Source organism: Zootoca vivipara, chromosome 12 (assembly GCF_965207765.1).
Source record: "Zootoca vivipara chromosome 12, rZooViv2.hap1.1, whole genome shotgun sequence".
NCBI lineage: Eukaryota > Metazoa > Chordata > Lepidosauria > Squamata > Lacertidae > Zootoca > Zootoca vivipara.
In genome coordinates, this window is record NC_142595.1 from 27,644,167 (window position 1) to 27,656,040 (window position 11,874).

Below are 11,874 nucleotides of genomic sequence, written 5' to 3' on the forward strand. Positions count from 1 at the left end.
TGTTTACCAATCCATATACTATTTATTGCTGGTACTCAAGAGTTTGTCAAATGGCCATTCTTGAAAAGATAGCTCATAAACTTAAATATCTAAAAGGCAGAGCTGTTTATTTTGTGTCTTGATTTTATTTCTTATAAAAATAATGAGGAACATGTTCACTCAGTGCCACCATTGTATGCAAATGTCTGGCTCATTTAAGATTATATAAAATATTTATTATTAATAATGATGGAACCAACAGCTGATGTATACTTTGTAAAGGGGATTCTTGTATGTATTAATACTTGATTATCTCTTTTGAACCACAAAATATCTTTCTACTTTTGTCCTTCCAGGCTCTGATGCATTATGGTTTCAATTTCTTTTTCTTTAACTTCTTACTTATTGTTATGTTTGCAATTTTTTGTTCACATATCAATAATTTTTTTTATAAAAAAGAAGGAAAAGAATCCTTTGTACAGTAGAGAGCACTGACTTTACAGGGTTCCCAGTTGCAGTGAATACTCTCTTTCAGATCTTTTGCCTCAATGAATGAAGTCTGGGGTGGAGCCAATGGGGACATAGCTGGCATATGCAGTCCTGTGAGACTACCACAATTTATTCACCCATCTCTATGGGCAGATTGCTTAAATTATTGCAGCATATAATCCCACTCTTCCAGGTCTTCTGTTTCAAACATTATTTTTTAAATCAGGACTCCCAAATTGATGAAATGTTTTTTGAGGGGGTGAAGGGCATGATGCATTGCACACTCACCATTTGAATGGCAATGGCTATTAACTTGGGGGGGGGCTGCCCCCTCATATATTTTATGGGGGGGTGAAGGCCCAATTCAATTCAATTTTATTTACGGTCACAGACCAGCTCACATACAGAATCAAAAATCATAAAACTCAATGGTGTAGCATTAAAATTTACATGGCAGGGACAGTACACGTGTATTTATTACAGCATTTAGAATATGTAAATTAAAACTGGGTCGCTAAAATATAGCCTAAAGTTGCCCTTGGGGGGCCTTAATCATTGTGGTGACACCGCTTGTTCCCTGAGTTTTATAGCAGTTGCACAAAATTTGGCTACTTTTATCGTAATCTCAGGGTCCTTATCTTCTACAAGGAATTTTAGGCATTGGGATTCGGATTCATTCGAGAAATTTTGCATAACAGGGGAAATGAAAACCCGGCATATGTCACTGTAGAAACGCCAGCGTAATAATATGTGGGAGGCAGTTTCTACCTCCGACATACCACAGGGGCAGACTCGTTCCACATATGGTTTACCTGCGAATCTTCCCTGCAGTAAAGCAGATGGCAGTAAAGGGTAAATGCCTGTCTGTATTTAGGTATTTGTTATTTTGACAAATACTTTGCTGGGCGAAATCTTCTCCCATTATCTTTTATGGCTGGGTGTTTATTCATCTCGTTCACATGGCGTTGCAGTTCCACATCCCAAACACGTTGGCAGATTTTTGCTCTTGCTTTCTCGTAGCCTGAAGCTATCAAGGCCTGTGGGGAGAATCCAAAGTCTCTTAGCTTTTCGTACAGTGGGGCGGGGTGAAGGCCGCTTGGCCCTCAGAGTTGGCTCCTATGTTTGAGAAAAGCACCCAACAGAGGAAATACTGCTATTTGGCACAACCTTAGACTTGTAGCAAATGGGGGCAGGGGGGGGGAGGTGAGGGGAATTCATGGGGTTGGAGCAGGGGCATACCCAGGATCAAAACTGGGGGGGGGGGCAAGCCATGGTCATTCAGGACGGAAAAGGCGAATGAAATCAAAATTTTAAGAAAACTTAAACCACAGAGTCTAGGGCTTGCTGATCAGAAGGCCGGCGGTTCGAATCCCTGCAATGGGGTGAGCTCCCGTTGCTCGGTCCCAGTTCCTGCCCACCTAGCAGTTCGAAAGCACATCAAAGTGCAAGTAGATAAATAGGGACGGCTCCGGCGGGAAGGTAAACGGCATTTCTGTGCGCTGCTCTGGTTCGCCAGAAGCAGCTTTGTCATGCTGGCCACATGACCCGGAAGCTGTCTGCGGACAAACGCCGGCTCCCTTGGCCTATAGAGCGAGATGAGGGCCGCAACCCCAGAGTCGGACACGACTGGACCTGATGGTCAGGGGCCCCTTTACTTGCCTTTTTATAAATAGTTATAGGACAAGCAACTCTGGCTTACTTTTCTTTTTGGAAAGGAGGTTCAGAGATAAAATAAACCAGCGAATGGAAATAAAGCAACTGGGGAGAATTGGACGTGTACAAGTCGGTGCGCGTGTGTGCGCACGGACAGCCCAGAAGGAGCGAGGTCGTGGTCGGCTGCATCTGCTCTGTGGCAGCCCTTAATGCCGTCGTCTCCTCCTGATAGAGGCAAAGCGGGCATCTCACACAGCAGGAAAGGTGCATGCCACCTCAACCATTCGCTCTGTCCCGCTTCTTTCACTCCTTATCCAGCGCTGAAATAGATTCCTCTACCAGTCGCTAGGTGGCTCTAGATATGTCTCGGTTTTTACACCATTTCAGTGTGGTAAACAACTGATTATTTGCCATCGCCCTACATAATTTTGTTTCGTTTCATCACTTTATAACCATTTTTTAAAAAAAATGCTTCTAGGGGGAGCAGCTGCCTCCCCCTGTCCCTCGCTGGGTACGCCCATGGGTTGGAGCCCGAATGTGTGCACCCTTTGCCTCAGAGGAATCTCAGGTATCAACCTGATATCTGAGAACTCATACAACAGATAGACTCCCAGGTCCATTCCGCACTCCCTTGCAGAGCAACTTCTCCAGAGATGTCACACTAGATTTCTCTTTAGGATTTAGACATCACCAGTGTTGGATTTTTTGAGCCTGAAAGGTGCATTTTGTGGATTGTGAGTGCAGCAGAAATAATTTAGACAGACCCCAGTGTTGGGTGAAAATCAGGTCAGATTTCTGGGGAGGAATCATGGCTCATTACACATCTCCTCTTGAGACTCCATTGACAAAGATAATTCGGTGGTGATTTATGATAGCCATTAGATTTCATATCATCTCTGAGGAACAGAGATAACAGGGATTAACTTCCAGTGTTCTAGAAGGGCTGCTCTCTCACTTTGGGACTGAGGAACCTTCAATGAAGCTGTTTGGGTGAGCAGAAGAACTGCAATCTTGTCCAAACCCCACTTAATAGCCCTAGGGGGTCAGTCCTTGGGCAAAGATTGACTGAACCTCCCTTTCTTCAACTACTTCTGAAACTGCTATAAATTATGACTGAGGTTTTCTGTCTGCTGGTTAAACAGCTCATCTGAAATAAGTCCTGACTGCTCGACTTAAGAGGAGATGACACTAGAGGGCTGAAAAGCAAATAGAACAAAAAGCATTACAGTGGTGCCTCGCTTAACGAATGCCCTGCTTAACGAAATTTCCGCTTAACGAAAGGATTTTTCGAGCAGAGCTTGCCTCGCTAGACGAATGCGTTTTACGAAAAATTCATCTAGCGAATCACGGTTTCCCATAGGAATGCATTGAAATTCAATTAATGTGTTCCTATGGGCAAAAAGAAATTTAAAAAAAATTCAATGCATTCCTATGGGATTCACTAGACGAATTTTTCGCTATAAGAAAAGACCCATGGAACGAATTAATTTCGTCTAGCGAGGCACCACTGTATTTAAATATATGCACCTAAGAAAGTTTCTGAACAGCTAAGAGGAGCTCTGAGTTGTTTTGATTTTATTTCACTTTATTTTTGCTCCTCCACTTCACTGGTGAATCTGCTGGTTGTAATATGAAACTACATGGCCATGCTGCTGTGGAAGAAGAATGCTAGGAATGTACTTTTGACAAGCAAGGACTGTGTGGATCTCAAAGAAGGCACTCAGTATGGTGAAAATACTGAAAAACTTCCCACTGACTGCAGAGATGCATACAATGGTGAATAAAAAGTTGAGGACAAGTTGAGGCTGGAGAAGTTAGAGAGTACCTGGAAAAAATACTGATGGAGGATTTTCAGAACAGGAAAATGGAATGGTAAAGCTGGAGGCAATAGATAATGAAATCGAGAGGACCTCCACAGTGTTTCCTGGAGGAGTGAAGCAACCCAATTGTGGAGTTATGATGTTGGAGAAGGGGAAGGAAATCATGGATGGAGACTCTAAGAAATATGCTGAGCTGGTAGAGATAGAGTTGAGAAAGAAAGGGCTCTGAGTACATTTTGGATCCAACAAGTCAGAGCATGTTATTATGGAGGTCCCATTATGAATTCTGATTGTGGTGCGCCTGCTGGCAACATACCTCATCAAAGACAATAGCTACAGCACCCCCAGCCAGGACCTGAGGCTTGAGAAAAATACCCATGTGGTTGTTGACGTGCCAGTAGTCTCGTTTGGAGTAGGCCACCTGGAAAATGCTCTGGAACGCCTGATAACCCTGCACCCAGTTATCAGAGGATCTCCTGATGTTCCTCTTGAGGCTATGTCGCCAATAGAACCTACCCCTGTCTCGTAACACCGTGACCCCCACCCCAAAGCCACAACCTTAGAAGAGTGAAAGCATCCACAAAGTTGCTATCCAGGGTACACTTATGCACCTTGCAGGAAGGATGCAAGTTAGTGAGTTCACAGGCATCTGCCACATATTGTCTTTTTATTAAAGATTTTCCTCGTTTACAAAGTTTTCAAGTTGTTTCCCCCCCCCCATCCTACTCTGCCAGGCCTGCAGTAGGCCTGCAATCTCCTTGGTAGATGCAGTGCCTCATGTGTCACACATAATGGGGCATGTTTTTTCTTCTTCCCCATGATGCTTATTTCCATTCTGTAGAAGGGAAGGAGGGAAGTGTGAGAAATTAATACATTCCAATGAAAGGTCCCCTTTGTCCTTTTGTTATCTGAAAGGAACTTTCACTAGAGACTTGACTTGGAACTCCCTTTGGCAGAACTGCCCAGAGAATTTACATATTCACAGAGTAAAAATAAAGAACTGCCAGATGTAGTCAGAGAAAAAAAATAGGTTGGAATACTGTGTGCAGACCTTTATTGTAGTCACACATTTTGTTTGAGGAAAGAAATGGAAAAGTACCAAAGGATCTATATCCAGCTGCCCTGATACTTTGAAAGAAGAGGTCAAAGCACTGATGGGGAGAACAACTTTGAAGGTTCAAAGGTTTGTGTGTGAGAGGTTGAAAGAGAGGGAGATTTATAGGGATATTACAAAAGCTGTTTGACAGTGGAGCGGATTCCCTCAGAAGGTGGTAGACTCTCCTTCATTGGAGGTTTTTAAGCAGAGATTAGATGACCATGTATCATGGATGCTTTAGTTGAGATTCCTGCATTGCAGGGGGTTGGACTAGATGACATTCAGGGTCCCTTCCAATTCTACTATTTGATGGAGTGTTGACCTCTCTCAGTAGCTGCTGCAAATATTCTGCTATTTTATACCACAGGGGTTAGGAGATCATTTATGGTACTGGTTAAACATTGCAAAATATGGGTACTCATTCACTATGAGGCAAGGGACAAAGGGTTGTGTTCAACTTAGTTTTACTCAGAATATACCCAATTTAATTAAGTACCTAAATTGTTTAACCGTACTCATGGCTATTATTTTCAATGTGTCAACTCTGAGTAGAACTATCATCGCATAGGAGCCAACTCCTAGGTAAAAAGTGGGTCTTTGCCCCCCACGAGAATATTTGAGAGGGCTGCCCCCCCCAGTGTTGATGACTGTTGCTATTCAAATGGTGTGCATGCACTGCATCATGTGATTGATTATGCTGGGTGGGGCTTACCTGCCCCCCCCCAATATTTTATTCAAGTTGGCACCCCTGTATGATTGGATATAACTCAGGATTGTAGACGTTGCAAGATTCAGTCTACAGGTGAAAATTTTCAAGTGACAGAGCAGAGACAGTCCCCACCCCCAACCCACCTGAGGTGCTCAAGAGCTACTGACAATTAGACTGGGCTGGACTGTTCAATAGTCTGAAGCAATGTGATATTAGTGTTCCTGTGGTGTATTCTGTTTTAGGTGTTCATGGCTCTGTTCTGTAAGGCATAAAAGTTTTCTCTCCTTTCTTATTTGGTTTTGTGCTTGATCTAGTCTCATAAAACTTGTAGCAGCAGCTGATGTTTCCTGATGTTTATCTAAGCCTTACTTTGTTGTTTGCATATTTCCACTGCATAATATGCCTCTTGGTCTGAAATCCCTATACAGCATACCTGAGTGAACTCCCATTGATTCGTAGAAGCAATGGGAAGTAAAGTCTTCGAAAGATACCAACAGTCAGAGATGATACCAAGAAGTTTAATCTGTCAAACTTTCATTTCATTTTTCAGGAGTTTGTAAATACATCAGACGTGTACAAATCTTATGTTGCAGCTCTGATGGTCAAAACTTTCTGCCAAACACTAGGAACTATATTTGTAGTGTGCACTTCGGATTTGATGCATAGCTCTTGCGAAAAAAGGTTGACTTCCACTGCCTTAAATGCATGTATTTACATAAGCAAATGCTATCAGGTATGTTCATATTTGATAAATCTCTGTCTCCACATGCATTTCCTCCTAGACACTTTCCTTTAAAAAAAATATATAGCAACCATTAACTAATTTGTGGTTTGTCCTCATTTTGTAAACTTCTTCATATGGCGTAACAGCCCTAATAATAGGAAACAGTGACTGATAAATCTGTCTCTCCACACCCCCTGTGTGCATGTTTGTTTGTGTTAAGGTTGTAGGAATTAAGCCAATTTCACTGGTATAACAAGAGCAAATAAAGAAATATTATAGAGGGCATTGCTAAGTTGCCTTTTCACTAAAATCGAATGAGGATTATATAGAGTGTTGACCTTCTGATGTCATCAGGCATAAAAATTATAAATAAGTGAACTGCAACAGCAGGAAATGTGTTCAGAGTGATGTTGCCATTTTCTGTTTACGTTCCCTACTTCTGCTCACATACATTTTGATTATGTTCAACAACATAGCCATTTTTATCGTTCTGTCTGGTATCTATATCATTATTTTGACCCGACATAGAGCAGCAAAATATTTCTAATAATGGCTCAGTTCAGCTTTCATAACTTCATCAGAGAGAATTGTTACACAATGTGTTAGATAGATATATAGTATTAAATATATGGATTAGCAGGTGGCACTCACATCATGTTTACATTTGTGATTTCTGTTTTAGAAAATACGTTGTCTCTAGATGAAATAACTCATGGCAAAAATGCAAAAGTATAATCAAACGACAGTGACAGAATTCATCCTCCTGGAATTCAGTTCTCCTCCTGAATGGCAGACCCTCCTCTTTGTTGTGTTTTTAGCAATCTACCTGGTGACAGTTGCTGGAAACCTCCTTATAGCTGCAGCAGTCCTAGCCAATCACCATCTCCACAAGCCCATGTACTTTTTCCTGGGGAACTTGTCTGTTTTAGAGACCTGCTACACCTCAACACTCCTCCCTAGGCTTTTGGCTAGCTTGATTAGTGGCTATCATGGGATTTCTTTTAGCGGGTGTTTTCTGCAGTTCTATTTCGTTGGTACCTGTGCTTGTACTGAGTGTTATCTCTTATCAGTGATGTCTTATGACAGGTATGTAGCAATATGTAAACCACTGCATTATGTAACCATCATGAAGAGTAGGTTATGCGTTCTCCTATCCTTTGCTCCTTGGATACTTGGTGCTGTGCTTACTGTGTTTACAACATTCTTTGCATCCCAGCTGAATTTTTGTGGCCCCAATGTAATTGACCATTACTTTTGTGATTACTCACCATTGTTAATGCTCTCCTGTAGTGAAACTCATCAGACAGAAATGTTGATGTCAGTCTTGGGATCGGCATGCACCATGCCACCAATGATATTGACCTTCGCTTCATATGTTTGCATCATCAGCACCATTTTGAAAATCCCTTCAAACAGTGGCAAGAAGAAAGCATTTTCTACCTGCTCCTCTCATCTTATTGTGGTCACCATTTTCTATGGTACCCTTATCATAGTGTACATATTACCAAAGACTGACACACTGAAGGATCTGTACAAAGTCTTCTCTGTTTTCTACACTATCCTGACTCCCATGTTCAACCCCTATATCTACAGCCTGAGGAACAGAGAGTTTAAAGAAATTCTGAAGAAGTGTGCATGCACACAAAAGTTCATACCAAACTAATTAAACTTAGTTGGTCTTTAAGGTGCTGGTGGAAGGAATTTTTTTATTTTGTTTTGACTACGTCAGACCAACACGGCTTTCAACAGAAGCACTAAGTGTACGGATGTTATTGTTGATTGTTTCAAAAATGTGGAAGTGGCCAGGCTGTGGCGTCACCGACAGTAATGCAACAAACCACATCCTATGCACTGTCAAGTATACCACTGGTTACAGGTAGGTAGCCGTGTTGGTCTGGGTCGAAGTAAAATAAAAAAAATTCCTTCAGTAGCACCTTAAAGACCAACTAAGTTTTTATTTTGGTATGAGCTTTCGTGTGCATGCACACTTCTTCAGATACAGTGAAATGGAAGTTTCCAGGCACTTATGTAGAGAAGGGGTGGGGAGGGGTGGGGATGGGGGATCACTCAGAAGGGTGGTGGAAATGGGTGATTGACTGACTGATAGCTGTTGATGACCGGAAACGACTGCAAATGGTTTTGCATGAAAAAGCAAGGGTTGAGATGGCTGAAGATCGCTTATCATGTATAATGAGATAAGAATCCGATATCTCTGTTCAAACCAGGTCCCTCCATGGTTTTGAGCTTGGTGATAAGTTGCAATTCAGCAACTTCTCTTTCCAGTCTATTTCTGAAATTCTTTTGTAGTAAGACAGCTACTTTGAGATCTTGTATAGAATGTCCTGGGAGATTGAAGTGTTCTCCTACTGGTTTTTCTGTCTTCTGGTTCCTGATGTCAGATTTATGTCCATTTATCCTTTGGCGTAGGGTTTGGCCTGTTTGTCCAATATAGAGAGCTGAAGGGCACTGTTGGCATTTGATGGCATACACAATGTTAGAGGATGAGCAATTAAATAGTCCTGAGATGGTATGTTGGATGTTGTTGGGGCCAGTAATGGTGTTGTCTGGGTGTATGTGGCAGCAAAGTTGGCATCTGGGTTTATTGCAGGCTCTGGTACCAGTGTCCATGTTAAGTCTGGTGGTTGTATTATTGTGGGTGAGGAGTTGTTTAAGATTGGGTGGCTGTCTGTAGGCAATGAAAGGTCTTCCTCCCAGAGCTTGAGAAAGGGAGCTGTCATTGTCCAGGAGAGGCTGTAGATCTCTGATGATGCGTTGTACTGTTTTAACTTGGGAGCTGTATGTGATGACTAGTGGTGTTCTGTTATTTTCTTTTTTGGGTCTGTCTTGCAGCAGGTTCTCTCTAGGTATCTGTCTGGCTCTGTTGATCTGTTGTTTAACTTCATCAGGTGGATATTTTAGTTCTAAAAAGGTTTGCTGTAGATCTCTAAAATATCCACCTGATGAAGTTAAACAACAGATCAACAGAGCCAGACAGATACCTAGAGAGAACCTGCTGCAAGACAGACCCAAAAAAGAAAATAACAGAACACCACTAGTCATCACATACAGCTCCCAAGTTAAAACAGTACAACGCATCATCAGAGATCTACAGCCTCTCCTGGACAATGACAGCTCCCTTTCTCAAGCTCTGGGAGGAAGACCTTTCATTGCCTACAGACAGCCACCCAATCTTAAACAACTCCTCACCCACAATAATACAACCACCAGACTTAACATGGACACTGGTACCAGAGCCTGCAATAAACCCAGATGCCAACTTTGCTGCCACATACACCCAGACAACACCATTACTGGCCCCAACAACATCCAACATACCATCTCAGGACTATTTAATTGCTCATCCTCTAACATTGTGTATGCCATCAAATGCCAACAGTGCCCTTCAGCTCTCTATATTGGACAAACAGGCCAAACCCTACGCCAAAGGATAAATGGACATAAATCTGACATCAGGAACCAGAAGACAGAAAAACCAGTAGGAGAACACTTCAATCTCCCAGGACATTCTATACAAGATCTCAAAGTAGCCGTCTTACTACAAAAGAATTTCAGAAATAGACTGGAAAGAGAAGTTGCTGAATTGCAACTTATCACCAAGCTCAAAACCATGGAGGGACCTGGTTTGAACAGAGATATCGGATTCTTATCTCATTATACATGATAAGCGATCTTCAGCCATCTCAACCCTTGCTTTTTCATGCAAAACCATTTGCAGTCGTTTGCGGTCATCAACAGCTATCAGTCAGTCAATCACCCATTTCCACCACCCTTCTGAGTGATCCCCCATCCCCACCCCTCCCCACCCCTTCTCTACATAAGTGCCTGGAAACTTCCATTTCACTGTATCTGAAGAAGTGTGCATGCACACGAAAGCTCATACCAAAATAAAAACTTAGTTGGTCTTTAAGGTGCTACTGAAGTATACCACTGTTGTGGTTAGTGCAGGATACTACATATGAAGTAACCAACATGTGAACTATTGCATCAGAAGTAAAGGAGCTGCAATCCTGCATTTACACACACACACACACACACACACACACACACACACACACACTCTTGAAGTCAAGATTGTAGCAGGAAAACACCACTCTTTCATGGCTTATTGCCCCCCAGGCACTAAATCCTGAGCTCCTCTAATACTGTACCTTTCGTGGCAAAGTTTTAAGTGGGAAGGATGGAAAGTGCTCAGATTGTGTGCCTATAAAAATGTGATGGTTTATTACTGAACGTGTATGCTGCTGCTTCTTTGCCTGATGTATCACATCTTGCCTCCTGATTATTATAGATAAAAAGCCAGGTAGAATTTTTTCACAATAAACAATATTTGCTTCCATATTCATTCCCCTCCAATTCTACCACCCCCATCAAGATCCATACTACACTTGCCTTTGACATAATTGCAGATTGCTTCCTCCCCATTCACTTTGCTTTACCCCCTTGCAAATATATTATTATATTATCCATTATTACTTTGTTAAAAATTAATATATGACCTGATGTTCAGGATACAGATACTTCCAAGCCAGTGAACAAGGTAAATTAAAACTGCGTTTTTAAAACAAACCAAGCAGTAAACAATATTAACACATTTAAAAGTTATCAGGATCCTTCCTACAGGAATAGAATATGAGAAAGCTAGGGCCTTCTCCAGATACTACCCCCTCCTACCAGACCTTTCATTCTCCCATTGAAGCCTTCTAACAGCACAGTTGATACAGAATCCAGGGTAGAATAGGGGTGGGGGCCGGTGGAGCAGGCCCTGAGGTGGTCTTCATTTGACATCTCCTCTCCTGGAATCCTTCCCACTGCACAGTTGATAGTAGATATTTCATCCCACTTTCTCTTGCCATGCTTTCAGATAAGGAAACCCACTTACCTTTATCTGCTATTGTTCAGTTAGATGCACCCTCCAATGTGTCCTCAATATGACATGGATGGAAAAATAGCCATCTGATTACAGCAACCATGTTACAATCCTATTGTTGCACACTACCCCTATCTCTGAGTGGTACGAGATTTCAGGCGTTCCAAGATCAGTGCTTCCTTTTGTAATGAGGAACAGTGAAGGCTGGTGTTTTTATGATATATGGTATATGATATATGGGCAGGGTATAAATAAATTATTATTATTATTAGATATATACAACCTGAGCCTATGATGGAGGGGCTCCCAGGATTAACACCCCAAGAAGTGCTTGCTTTTCCCATAGCCACAGCTTTGGATTATAGCAGGAATCAGACATGGCTCCATCTCTCAGCTGCCCAGGCTGTTTCTAATTTCTAGCTTCTAGCTCTCATGACTCAACTCTGGCATTTTGTCCTTCTAACTACCACAGAATTGAGGGAGAGGGTATACCCAATTAGCCTACGGCACAGAGCC

General features: G+C 42.1%; 1 protein-coding gene across 1 annotated transcript; it reads left to right on the top strand.

The window, feature by feature from the left end:
• Positions 1–7,111: 7,111 nt before the first annotated feature.
• Positions 7,112–8,163, top strand: LOC118094153 (olfactory receptor 6B1-like). Its single transcript, XM_035134205.3, has one exon. It carries the CDS (start codon positions 7,183–7,185, stop codon positions 8,131–8,133), a length of 951 nt encoding a protein of 316 aa, XP_034990096.3. The 5' UTR covers positions 7,112–7,182; the 3' UTR covers positions 8,134–8,163.
• Positions 8,164–11,874: the final 3,711 nt, after the last annotated feature.

Bases quoted from the DNA above. Each gene is read 5' to 3' on its own strand.
- LOC118094153 (XM_035134205.3), top strand. From the start codon at position 7,183: ATGGCAAAAATGCAAAAGTATAATCAAACGACAGTGACAGAATTCATC.